The sequence below is a fragment of the Schistocerca cancellata genome, chromosome 2, assembly GCF_023864275.1.
Source record: "Schistocerca cancellata isolate TAMUIC-IGC-003103 chromosome 2, iqSchCanc2.1, whole genome shotgun sequence".
NCBI lineage: Eukaryota > Metazoa > Arthropoda > Insecta > Orthoptera > Acrididae > Schistocerca > Schistocerca cancellata.
The window spans coordinates 729,752,186-729,766,828 of record NC_064627.1 but is presented as its reverse complement, the minus strand read 5'-3'; the positions used below and the strand labels follow the sequence as shown (position 1 = coordinate 729,766,828).

Sequence of the window (14,643 nt, the reverse complement as noted above, 5' to 3'; positions counted from 1 at the left end):
CCTGCGACAGCAGCCACCCATGTCACTGAAATCACTGCACTGTATTTTACATATGACCAAAAACCAAAAATCACTATGATGAATGACCAAAACCAAATTGTAGCCAGGCCACACACACACACACACACACACACACACACACACACACACACATTTTCCCAGAAATATCAGTATTGTAGATTGTCCAATTGGATAGTGACCTTACAACATATTCTTCATTCCCATGGCCTCCTCTATGATTAAAATCACCCCTAATCATGTTTTCCATTTACGCCTCACTCATATTCCCATAATCTTTCAATTTTACAGCATCATCTTAAATCACCCATGTCATTCATATAACCCTTTCTCTCACTCTACACCCTTCACCTTCCAACTCTATTATTCTCTTTGCAATTATCATGGTGGTGCCCTACCCAGCTGCTTCATCCTGCTGCATCACAGGTGGCACTCAATTTCCCAGATCATACCTACAATGTTCCTCATGATCCTTGTAACTTCATATTCTGCTACACCTCCCTCTTCCCACATCATGTCTCTTCTATGTCCCCAGTATCCACTCATACTGAGATCACTACCCTTTCCAATTTGGGCACCCTGCTGGGAGAGCAAGTCTTTTGCCTGTGCAAGCTTTGCAAGTTTGATTACTAGTTGTGTTTATAAAATCCTTTAGAGAACTAACAATCACATTCTTTTCAATGTGCCACTTTACTGTTCAATGTGTCCTCTGTACTTCTACAGACATATTTTAAAAATTTCTCTCTTTCATTAAAAAGTCTACTGCTCATCAATTATTTCTGCACACTGACAATACTTGATGGTGGTACTATTCAAGTGTAAATTAATGTAAAATTTTCATAAATCAATCCACAAGACATCCCTTTACAGATATCTTTTCTGGCAATACAATGGATAAAGTTGCAAAAGACCCACAGTAGTACAGATAGCTCCTTTATGTGACATTAGATTTGGGGCATACAGTCACACAAAATCCATTTCTTCAACTGGTACATTAATCTAAAGATATACAGTTCAAATATTATTGAAGAAATGAAGGTTTCTCACCAGCAGACCCAAAATCTAATGGATTAGTCAGTGTACAACAAAACATGAAAATGCATATCACCTTTATGACCATAAATGGTACAGAGTATTTGCATTAACATAACTCACTTAAAACCACTACAACTAAGTTGGTAACAAATATAACTACTAGTCTCAAAATGTTACTTTATTATGTACAGTCTAAGGAGCTACTTTTAAAAGGAAAGAAAGTAGTTAGCTCAACGTACACGATGTTTATGGCCACAGTGTTCACATGTTACACCAACAGAAGGTGCACTTGGAAGAGAGAACTTGTCAATGTGTGGCTTGTCTGGATGTTGATGAACAAGACCCAAGGGCTGCAGAGTGACTGACTCACATCCTACGCAAGTGAATACCATTGCCAGCTTGCTGAAACATTTGAAAAATTGAACATAAACGAAGTAAGTTTTTAAACATATCTCTTAGAGTACAATTAATTACAGCATAATACAGCTTTAATGGAAATCATTTACATCGCTGTCCATCAATTCACTGAATGTGGGAATGCTAACTGATATTGTTACAATTCTAATATATTCTGTCACATATATCACGAGGTGTTGCAAGCTGCAAATCTATATATACTGAGTGTTTCAGAATTCCTATTACAAGCTTCTACATACTGTATGAGGTTTGTCCACAAAGGAATGAAACTGGGTCTGGCAAAAATAATTTATTGATTCAATCAGTACATATTGTTAAAATTCTTCAAAATACTCTCCTGGGGGCATCCGCATCCATGACCAGGTCACTAATGTATGTTTGTGTGGTGGTGCTCGATCTAGGGGTAAGACGGTTCAAATCCTGTGATGCTATTGATGGTGAACTGTCTGTCTGAGGGAGACATTGTCCGCCGCTCGTGGTCTCGCGGTAGCGTTCTCGCTTCCCGAGCACGGGGTCCCGGGTTCGATTCCCGGCGGGGTCAGGGATTTTCACCTGCCTCGAGATGACTGGGTGTTTGTGTTGTCCTCATCATTTCATCATCATCCAGGAAAGTGGCGAAATTGGACTGAGTAAAGATTGGGTAATTGTACGGGCGCTGATAACCACGTAGTTGAGCGCCCCACAAACCAAACATAATCATCATCTGAGGGAGACATTACACACACAACACACACATATAAAAAAAAAAAGACACACCTCCCCTTGGGCACCAATGCGATCCTTAAGCTGCAAAGGCTCCCTGGAAGTCATTTGCTGTAACCTCTTTCTGAGACTCTGTGGTAACCCATTGCATGATGGTAACATCGGCGAAAAGGCTTCTCTTGAGCTTTGGAACAGAAAAAAGTCTGGTGGTCTCATGCCAAGGTTGCAACACCTATCTGGGCCTGGTAGGTAGTCACAATGCAGTTGGTGTAGGCTGGACCATTGTCACAGTGGAACCTTTGCCCACTGTCATGAGGAACTTCTGCCATGACAAAATATCAGTAACAGCTTTTGCACCATGCACTACTCAATGTGTCAGAGCTTGGGCACAACTGTCGCCCATTGCATTGCTTGGCTTGGAGTGCCTACCATGAAAAACCCTGCTACAGAGCATGCTGCTGGTGACTGGAGTGCTACCCAGCGGCCCATCTTATTACTTTATGGACAATCTATGTAGAGGGGACCTAGTAGATAATGTTTTGATAAGGGACCCTTGTTCTGAAATGTACCATTTGGACATGAAATAAGTTTGAAGAGTGGAACACTCACAAATCTCCCACCTCATGGTACACACACACAAACTGGGCAGAGAACTTAGTTGTAAGAACCTACTGTAATTGTGACTTCAAAACCCATTTTCACCAGCCAACAACAATGGCTGTTAGAAACTGGTACTTTCACAACTAGGAAGGTTGACTGTAGTGCTCCATGGATGTGCCACACTCTTGACTTTGAAGGGGACATGCTTTGTCACATAGAAGACAAGCTGACAAGTACCCAAAACATTGCCCATACCACAGTCTTATGTAGAGTACACAGGTTAGAGCTCATTCTCTCCACTGTATGTGTATCATGAAGCGGGTAATTTGAAAGTGACCTGCTCTTCAAACTTTCTTTACATCCAAATGGTATATTTCCAGACATGCATTCCTTATCGAAACTTTATCCACTAAGTCCCTCTATAGACCCTTCATGCATACAATAGGAAATGTGAAACACCCTTTGTGTGTGACAGTCTCCAAGCATGCATACAACAGGTCACATAGCAAGATCTTGCAGGGCAAGGAACAAATGTAGTGTGCACCTAATACAGGGAATTTCAAAATGACCTTTAGAACTTTGATCTCTCTCTCTCTCTCTTTGTCTCCCTATTAGGTTATTTACTGGTGAAACTGCTGTTTCCTAGCAAATGAAACAGCGTGTGGAATAGATAGAAACCAAATCTGACAACCAGATCTAGTGGAACTTCTGGACACTTTACAGAAACACATGATGACCTCACATCCACCTGTCAGACAATGATGCATAAGGTTCATGTAATCTGCAAGTGCCATAAATAGAACAAGTTCCAGGCAGCCAATCATGAGTTACGCAGATCTGGAACAGACACTTATCTTGAGATCAATCACATCAATCCTTCAAGTGTCTCGATAGCTGCAGTTACCACCAACCATGATGCACAGGGTGCTACATAAGAGACTTAAGCTTCAAGCCTACAAGATTCAGATACTGTATGTGCTTCAATCTGATGATAGGCCAAAGCACAAATCATTTGCAGTTTGATTCCGTGTTATGTCAACGATGACCCAGACTATCTGAAGAAGGTGATATCCATGGATGAAGCTTGCTTTCATGTATTCAGGAAGATAAACTGATACAATGTGAGGATCTGGGGCTATGAGACCTCACTTTAGAACAGAAATTGTATATGGCAGTCGAGAAGTAAATGTGTGGTGTTGTCTGCTTCACGGCTGTGTGGTGGGACCATTTTTCTTTGCAGAGACCTCAATAACCTCAACTGTTATCTGGACATGGTGCAACAGTTTACATTTCCACAGATCGAAGAATTGCAAACTGACATCATGCTCCAGCAGGTTGGTGCCCCTTCTTACCAGGCCTTGATCATCAGGAGGGTTGTGGACGACACATTTCCAAGTTACTAGATAGGTAGAAGAGAATCCCTTTCCTTGCTCCCAAGGCCTCTACACATAATCCCATTAAAAATAAAAAATAAAAACATAAGATTAAACTGAAAGCACCTTCATCCATCTATATTCTGAATGTAATTTTTATTTATGCGGCCAGTTTCGGTGTTTCATTATGCCATCTTCAGGTCCCCTGACCAACATGTAGGAGAATCCCACCTCATGTGCGGTTGAAATAGTGGCCAGCATTAAGTAACTGGTATCTGTAGACTTCTAGTTTCAACAGCATGATTCCTTCATCCATCAACTGAAAGCAAGCACAATCAAAATATAGATGGCTGGATGTGTTTTCAATTTTACATTTTATACTTAACAGCTTAAGCCCCTCAACCATCTTAAACAAAAATGGACTTATAGACACATAATACCATTAATTTTTTCTCTTTGGGGCTTTGTGAAAGATACTGTCTACCAAAGCTTGATTCAGTACCTGCAGGTAATGTGAGCTCACATCAGAGCAGCAATTGCACATATAAATGAGGACATGCTAGGCCACAGGAACTGGAATATCACTTACAAGAGAACATTCTCAAGTGTCAATAAATGATCTTGATAACACTTGGCTGGTGTACAGAGGGAGCAAATTAATGCAAAATGTATTTTTCTGTTTGCATCCAATTTCGCTTTTAAGGAGTAAAACACACACCAGAAGGTATTTTGTCATAGTGGATTAGGAGGGAGTATCTTCAAAACAATTATATATAAAAATGTTTCTTATACAAAAGTTGATATGTAAGTAACGTTCTTGAAAATCGTATGATCAAATTTTGTGATCATTTGAAATTTTGTAAAGTACCCAACCACCATTAATTAATTTTGAGAAATGAAAACTTTTCTAAAAACATAAATTAAAGCAGCTTTCGAGCTACATACTTCCATTTTTAATATAAAGCTGGTTTCTGAAATACCATTTTTGAAAAATATGCAGAATACAATGTGGTGTCAAGAGTATTTTCAATATATGAGAGTCAAAGTGTCCCCCACCCCTCTCTCACACACACACACACACACACACACACACACACACACACACACACACAAACCATCCACCTTTTTATAGTTTTAAAATAAACTAATGGGGAGTTTGGACTGAGAATTTCCCCTCTCTCTCTCTCTCTCACACACACACACACACACACACACACACACACACACACACACACACAAACAAACCATCCACCTTTTTATAGTTTTAAAATAAACTAATGGGGAGTTTGGACTGAGAATTTAAGAATCTATTTTTGAAGTCCCAAATATCATAGTGACAGTATCAAAACCTGGTAAAGAAACATCTGATAAGGTCAGATATTTGAAACATGTTTGGGGCAGTCAGTGTGAAAAACCAGATCTCCAGTTGCTTTCTAGTTCACCTTTATCTCTCCCCATATAATTTTATTTCATTTTCATTTCAGCCTCATGTTACACTTTCCACCTTCTAATACCATGTCACCCTCACAACACCCCCACAATGACCCCGTTAAGTTTTATTTACATTCCCTCCACAAACATGCCTTCGCCCTAGCCAGGTTACGCTCCCATATTTTATTTTCTCAGTCTTGTCTGACATTTGGCATTACCCCCAAAGGCCTCACACTTAAAGTTCCCATCTCTGGCTGCAACCCTTCTTTCCATCAGTCCCTATACCAATTCCAAAGTGAACAATCCATTGCCCTCACCCACCTAATCCTTCACCTACTACACAAAAAGCGAAAGCTTGAATTTTGTGTGTGTGTTTCTGTTTGTTTGTGTGTCTTTCGACCTGCCAGCGCTTTCGTTTGGTAAGTCACATCATCTTTGTTTTTAGATATAAAAAACATACTAATTTACACATTTTAGGTACATTTTAGACTGCTTGTTGAGCGTGAGCAAAACGGTCCATGCGCAAGCAATTGTGTAACTTTTAAAGATGCAAGTTTTCGCGGGTTAAAACAGATTTTTTTTTTTAATTCATACTCAGAAATATTAATATGCAGTATTTCCAATGAGGTTCACACCCACACAAAGCTACAAAATGCTAGTAAGAAAGAATAAAGATTTCTTGCAAAAAAATTAATAAAAAAGCAGTTGTTTGTATACATGAGAATTAAGGACAATAAGCTTTAGACTACTTTTTCAAACTGCATAATATTTATTTCAACAGCAGACTCTACAACACAAAGTACCCTAATATTCTGATATGTGGTGCCTTTAACATAGTTTTTTTTATTCTACTCTGCAATACTGTTATGTAGCATTTCCAAATACGTTTACATCCACATAGCACTGCAAATAGCCAGTACAAAGGAATTTCTTGCAAAAATGAAAGAAAAACAGTTCTTTGTATACATCACAACTAAGGACAAAATGCTTTTGATTATTTTTTCAAACAGTATAAGAAATTAACATGACTATCAGGGTACCAAAAAAAAACTGTACAGCTGGCAGTTTTTATTAGACTCCAGGAGTAAATGTAAAGGCTTCTGGGGAGTTATAATAATAAAACATGGTAAGCTGTAAGTCTATATTTTACCAAAGAATGGCATTCTGTAAATTTAAGGCATAAACAACAGAAATTAAGAAACAGCATCAAGCCAAGAGGAGACATGCCTTGTGATCAAAAAACATTGTTTCACAGAAGACAGATCTGTAAAATTCAGCTAAAGCTTTCAATAAATTTGAAACAAAACATTTTATACAAAGCTATTGACCACATCTGCCTGCTTAGTCATCTGCAGGTGAACATTTACTTTTGTTCATAATTATATAGCACTAAGAGAAGAAGAAACAGATCATCAGAGAATAATCCAAGGACATCAGAATTTTGGAAACCGTACTGAAATGCACAATTAGGCTGGAAGAGCACATTCGTGTCCAGATTCACACTGAAGCAGGACCCTATTTGGTATTAAGCTTTTCAGTGTGTTTCTCGGATGCCAATTTTCTTAGAGTAACATGTACTGTATTATCTAGTGTTTGGTTCTTTATTATTGTGTAAGGCCAAACATGCCAGAAGATGAAAATGTGCACTTGAAATTCAGTGAACAGTTGAATCTAGCCAATAGTGTGAAATGAACCACATTGTTTCAAATAAACTGACTGCCTCTGTTGAAAAGATCAATAAAAGCCAAATTCCTTTAGCAAACTGACAAAAATAATTTCATTCTTCTTCAAGATGTAACTAATAACATATTTTGGTCTTCAGTAATTATGTGAATCTATTTTAATTCACTTGATACCTCTCAGCCACAGAAATCCATTTTGTAAATGAAAACAGCAAAATCCTGAAACATAAACACAGGCCATATGGAGATCCCCCCCCCCTGGCCTCCCACACTAAAACTCAGACTGCTCTGCACACACGTGAATCTCGCAGCTTGGACACAACACAAAAATTTTTCCAGGTAGCATGTTGTTGCTTGCTGCTACTGCTTATACAGCTCAAGTGTCGCATAGTCTTCATCCTAGAGCCTTTTGCACATTTGACTGTCAGCAGACACTTCCATGGGCACTGTGTTTTGTTGTTGTAAACTGTGCATTTTCTTGTTATTTGCTCATTCATGCTTTATTGCTGCAGTATTATTCTGCAATACCAAGGTACAGGAAAATTCTGTCTTAATGTATCATTTCTTACCAGTCAAATTAAGGGAAAAAAAAGAAAAAAAAAACAATTTTAAAAAAATCCCATGTTTTTTTCTGATTTCTTCCCATACAAAGAAATTTCTGGGTTTTCCCAGATTTCTTTGTCGTTTTGCGGCGTGTTCACCCTGATACTGTGCAGAGGCCGATGTGAGTGAAGTTACAGTCATATACAGGAGTGGAGTTTGGTGTGGAGCAGTGATTAGATGAGACTGAGGTGTAGAGGACTATGAGATCAAATTCCCATTTACATAATTCACAGCAACCGATGATGGGGGAGGAAGGGCCTAACTGTCACCAGCTGTGAAGCACCCATTAAAATTGAGACACAGGAAGAGGATGCTGCAGAGAGGAGTATATAGTGACAGAAATAGAGGGCTAGAGTGGGAGGATACAACATAGCATGCTGGAACTACTCCACCTACTATGATTGTATTCCTACGAATAATTAACATTTTTTCTTCATTCATTCTTCACTTTTCACTCAAGTATCTACGTATTGCATATGTAATAAGTGACAGGTTCTGGCAAAATGTTAATCAGACTTCTTATCAATAAGATTTATTATTCAGACTATTCTTTTCAATGTGTTGATACCATTAATGTATCTACTTTTACAGGTAACCAGGTTAATTAAGAAAATATTAAGAGCTACATTTATCACTTGAGTATGTAACAGCAGATTGTGAGTGAGTTAATATGTTATTTTGGACATACTGACACTATTCATTACAAAGACTGGCACCCAGACTTCAGAGTAACATGTTTTGATTTTCCTGAAACCAATTAACTTATCAGATAATTAATGTTAAAGTTTGGAAATACCTTGATTTTTCATTGAAAATTTACCCACTGCACTAGTTAGATGCCAGCTTTTACCACTACTTTCCTTGCCCTAATTTTTATGAACTGAATGTCACCCCCCCAGTAAGTAATTAAGCAGTTAATTAAGAAATTTTACAATACCTCATAAATTCCAATGTGGTGGCTGTACTCATAAATGTGTTATTCTAGTGCATGCATAAAAAAAGAGTTCATGAACTTTTACATTTTATTAATAACCCACAGATTTTGCAAGCCAAATCACTATCACAAAATAAAGGTCATCGAAATTAGCAAAATATAACCTATCAGTTTTTCATACCATTATGCAGTTTCAAAAATAATGAAGTATTCATACATAGGGTCTTTATAAGGCCAAACCCACCCAAAATCATCAGTATGTGCACCACTATTAACACATTAACAGCTCCCTGTCACTCACACTAGTAAAATTCCTGTGACCTGCATGAAATTGCATAACATCATGTGGTGGAGTCAGCATTTAGCTACTGCCATGCCCCATCTCTGCAAGAGTCAGTGGCAGATTAGCATATGAGTAACATGTAGGCCTATGTGAAATGTCATGAGACTGTGACTATTCTGCATTATGCTAAAATCCATTCTGGGACTACTCCCAACCAGCATATGTAATACCATTTAGAGAAGTCTGCTGTCATCGCTCATACTCTCAGGGTATTCATGCAACTTAATTAACATGTGAACTTCACCACTGACTTACGTTACTTTTCCTTTACTTCTCTTTTGAGTCTGTCTGTGAATTACTGCCATTTTGGGCATTTACTGCACGTATATGAATATCTATTACTTCACAATTAATAAAATATACTGCGCTATTATGCCGTGGTCAAAGGGATTTCATTTTAAAGCCTGACATTTCGTCCCCATCTATGGAGGACATTTTCAAGGGGGATTGTAACTTTGTTGAATGTCTGACCCACACACTGGCTTGCTACTGACAGTCAGTAGTGGGCCAGGGTGTGAATTGGACATTCAATAAAACTACAATCCCTACTGAAAATGTCCTCAGCAGAAGAAACATTGCGTTTTAAAGTGAGATCCCTTTGGCTACGGCATAATAGCCTCGAATATTTTATTAATTGTGACAATTCCAGCTGTGAAATTTTATGTTTTACTATCTATTATTTGTGTAGTTACATCACGGACCATAAGAAGTGCACTATTTTTCGTACAGTAGAGCCACTGTTGTGACATTATAAGGTTAGAGCTGGGTAGCAAAAATGCTCTATAGTTTTGTTCTATATGTCATCTTGGTGAAGGGGATGGTGGAGTATATTTTTTGTGTGAACGGCAACTGTCGTCAGGTGTTTGATTGATAAATATGGAAAAAGTGAGGGCTAACAAAAGAACAGTATGGTGTAAAATATATAGAGCAGTTCCTGATAACCAGTTCATACTCTAGTAACCAAGTAAAACATGAAACCAATCCAAGTAACACAAATATAGCTTTACTCATAAACATCTCAACAATAACAGAAATAAGCCTCTCATGACTCCACACATAAAAAGAGAAAAGAATCATATGGAATGTGCAACACAAGCGCCATATAGGACATCTGATATGTGTAGTACAAACTAAAAGAACATAGTCAGAGTGAGTCATCACTACTCTGCGCTTATATAGGAGTGAGTCACCAGTAGATGGCATGGCGGAGACCGTGCTGTGTGCTAGCTTCCCACAGCACAGATGGCCTCTAGTGGCTGCGTAATGCTAATACATTGGCGGTTGATTTCAGTAAATATGCTCCATGACACTACACTTAGTGCACTCACACTTAAATGCACTAATAACATGATACAGCACACCAATCCCTCATGCAAAGAGGGTGCCCAGGTGATGGAAAGACGCCAGCAGCCCAATGAGAGATACATCCATCAGATCCCGAGTGGCAGCAGCCAGTGCCAACACTGGGGGTAGGACAATATTCTGGGTGGGTACAGCAGCATAGGGTCAGAACACGCAGAGATGTGGGCACGCCCAAGGGTGGTAGGCCTGTGCTGAACCTGACAAAAGCATCAGGAGGTGGGTGCCATCACCATTTCTGCGTTGGCATCAGCAGACAGGGCCATGTGTGGAGGAGCGTGAATGGACCCAATGGCGACAATGGCTGAAGCGATTATGGTGAGGGGACCAGAGAAGGCGGCCAGGCCAAAACAGCAGGCTACAGCAATGGTACCGAGGCTGAGGATGGACCTGTGCCCAGCAGATGGAACACCAGGGCACTGCCAATGGTGCGGGGATGCCTCCACAGCAGGCAATAATGGGCTTGAGGTGGAGAGTGGTGAGACGGGCTGCAGCATTGGGGGTCACACCCATAAACCAGTAGCTTCTAGTGGCAAGCAGGGCTGTAACTGATCAAAGTGACATGCCACCAGCCCGTTGGCCGTATAGACATCACAAAGGTGGTGTCTCTGGTGGCAGACAACAACAGCTGGCATCCACTTGGGCCTGTGACTAAACCCTTGCGCTCACCGGGGATCCTGGCACAAAGCGTCTGGACGAACCCAACTGTGACAGATGCAGTGCAGGCTGCTGATGATGGAAGAACATGCATGGTTGCTGGCCTTGAAGTAACTCAGTCAAACTCCACTCCCCTATAGGCATGAAGCTATATAGGTGCTCAGAAAATGGAGAAGGGCATCGTCTGGCGAAGAATCCACAATAAACTTTTTCATTTGGGACTTGAATATACAAACTAGATGTTCTGCCTCATCATTTGATAGTGGGTGGAATGGCGGAGCTATAACAGTATCAATGTCATGGTTGGGAAAAAAAAACAATCGGAAGGTATGAGAAACAAACTGGGGTCCATTGTCAGAAACTACAATGCAAGGCAACCCTTCAATAAAAACCTCAAAAGCATACAAATTGTGACCTCAGCCAATGTCAATGGAAGTGTGAGGGTGAAACCAACAGTTTATGGTCAGTAATAAGGAAAAACTTGGAGCCATACAAAAAGCATGAAATTTCTGGAGAGCATAAACGACAGTAGGAGCCTCTTTTTTCCCCTGACAGTAATACTGCTGGGCTGAGTGACAGATTTTGAGGTGAAAGTAACTGGTCGCTCAGAACTGTCAACATATTGGTGCACTGGAGGGGGGGGGGTTACAGAGAGTAAAGACTTCTGGCACACCTCCTTGTCTGGCATTAAACATATAATTGCCCTGTGCACCATAAAGTCTGCATAAGAGTCATTATGGCCATCAGTAACTAACTGACACTTATGGTTACAGGTGTGAAGTTCGGCTGCGCAGGGCCAGTACGACTGGTTTGGTTTCTTGCAGCATCAGTAGAATTCAACTCGCACCATTATGACATACATTCGATGGTAGCTGGACACTAAACTGCACATGTGATCAAAATAAGAGCTGCCAGTTCTTGTAAAGTGGCACGCTGACACAGTAATTGGTACACCTTATGTGGAATCCATGAAAGAAATTAACGACTTTGTACATATTTGAGTCTCACACGCCAAAATCTTTATTCATAAACCTCAGAAAAATAACAGAAATAAGCCTCTCATGACTCCACACAAAACAAGACAAAAGAATCGTACAGAAGGTGCAACTGATGTGAGCAGTATAAAGTAAAAGAACATTGTCAGAGTGAGTAAGCACTGCTCTGCGTACATACAGGTGCCAGTTGCCAGTAGATGGTGGAGTGGCAACTGTGCTGTATGCACACTTCCTACAGGTAGCCTCTAGTGGGCAGCTCGTGCTGATAAACTTGCCGGTTGATTTAAGTACACATGCACAGTGACATTACTCTTGGCACACTCAGACTCACATGCACTAGTAGCAGGATACTGCATACAGAAATTTCATGAACTTTCTTCAAGGAAGCACTGAGAACAAGGGCACAAGAATAGGGATGGATCTGGGTGTAAGGCTGGCTCTTGAAATAGACAGAGGCCAGGGAGACTGTGGAATTCAAGGATATTTTGAACCAGTACAGCACAGGTTGTGAAGCACCCATTACAGAGCAGCATGCTATACTCGGCAACATGTTCTGCCATTAGCTAGTCAAGGCCACTATTTGGCGCAGTCCGTTCATTTCAGGTGAACGGTTTGCTGGAGACCATGCTCACAGAAAGGCTGTGCAGAAGTTACAGCACAGTTGGTATATGACATGACTGCTTTCACAAGTAGTTCTTCCTCCAGTAGGGTAGGATATGCCAGTGACAAGACTGAAATTGTGTGTGTGTGTGTGTGTGTGTGTGTGTGTGTGTGATAGTGAGTGAGTGAGTGTGTGTGTGTGTGTGTGTGTGTGTGTGTTTTTGTTGAATGCTTAATGCCTCAACTAACTATAGCATTAGACATTAATTTTACTCCTTACATTATTTATTGAATCTAGAGAATACCCACAAACCACTGTACATATCTCATCAGCTATCATATATTACCCAAAGAAACAATATCCATGAAACAGACTTTCGTCTGGTATGATGTGCTTCATAAGTACAGTGTGAGGAGGGGGCAGGGGAGATATGCTAGAATATATGCCATATGCTTTCACTACTGCATTAAATTTCCTTATTAGCTTCAGTATCGTATTTTTTTATGAATGAATACATTTTCTGTATTTTCTGCAAATTAGTTTATTTAAACACAAAAGTACCTTACAGAGTTCTGTGAGGGAATCTACAGAATGAAACTGATAGACCTCATGTCATGTATATTAAGTGCATTAATTTAGATAAGTAAAATGGTTGTATGTATTGTTAAAATGCATGTGGTTTCATACACCCATTAACTACAATTGGGAGAAAGAATGCAGTGGTATTTAAAGGGAAGAAAAGGAACAACCAAAAATAAACAAGGTTCAGCAAGCTTCAGCTTGAAGAATGGTTTGCAAACATTCCAGAGTTTCAGGAAAACCGAAATTAAATTCATAATATTTAATAAGCAGGGAAAAATGGCTATCAAAATTTTTACTATCTAAAAAAACAGATGTGAAAGATTGTTTCGAGATTTTATTTTCATACATTTACTGTAAATTCAAGACACATATTACAGGGCACTCAGAATACTTTGCTAGTTAAACAAAGAAAGAAATGTGTCACTATTTCAAGGTATTTTATTAAGCCACACAGACATACATTGTTGTTGTTGTTGTTGTTGTGGTCTTCAGTCCTGAGACTGGTTTGATGCAGCTCTCCATGCTACTCTATCCTGTGCAAGCTTCTTCATCTCCCAGTACCTACTACAACCTACATCCTTCTGAATCTGCTTAGTGTATTCATCTCTTGGTCTCCCTCTACGATTTTTACCCTCCACGCTGTCCTCCAATACTAAATTGGTGATCCCTCGATGTCTCACAACATGTCCTACCAACCGATCCCTTCTTCTAGTCAAGCTGTGCCACAAACTCCTCTTCTCCCCAATTCTATTCAATACCGCCTCATTAGTTGTGTGATCAACCCATCTAATATTCAGCATTCTTCTGTAGCACCACATTTCAAAAGCTTCTTTTCTCTTCTTGTCTAAGCTATTTATCGTCCACATTTCACTTCCATACATGGCTACACTCCATACAAATACTTTGAGAAACGACTTCCAGACACTTAAATCAATACTCGATGTTAACAAATTTCTCTTCTTAAGAAACGCTTTCCTTGCCATTGCCAGTCTACATTTTATATCCTCTCTACTTCGACCATCATCAGTTATTTTGCTCCCCAAATAGCAAAACTCCTTTACTGCTTTAAGTGTGTCATTTCCTAATCTAATTCCCTCAGCATCACCCGACTTAATTCGACTACATTTCATTATCCTCGTTTTGCTTTTGTTGATGTTCATCTTATACCCTCCTTTCAAGACACTATCGATTCCGTTCAACTGCTCTTCCAAGTCCTTTGCAGTCTCTGACAGAATTACAATGTCATCGGCGAACCTCAAAGTTTTTATTTCTTCCCCATGGATTTTAACACCTCCTCCGAACTTTTCTTTT

General features: G+C 39.7%; 1 protein-coding gene across 1 annotated transcript in view; it reads right to left on the bottom strand.

Annotated features, from left to right (window-relative positions):
• LOC126162531 (probable tRNA (guanine(26)-N(2))-dimethyltransferase) overlaps positions 1-14,643 on the bottom strand; it is an 82,638-nt gene that overhangs the window by 33,595 nt on the left and 34,400 nt on the right. Inside the window, exon 6 of the mRNA XM_049919103.1 lies at positions 1,293-1,455. Within this exon, the coding sequence (XP_049775060.1) occupies positions 1,293-1,455 (163 nt within the window). The remainder of the gene's footprint in view (positions 1-1,292; positions 1,456-14,643) is intronic.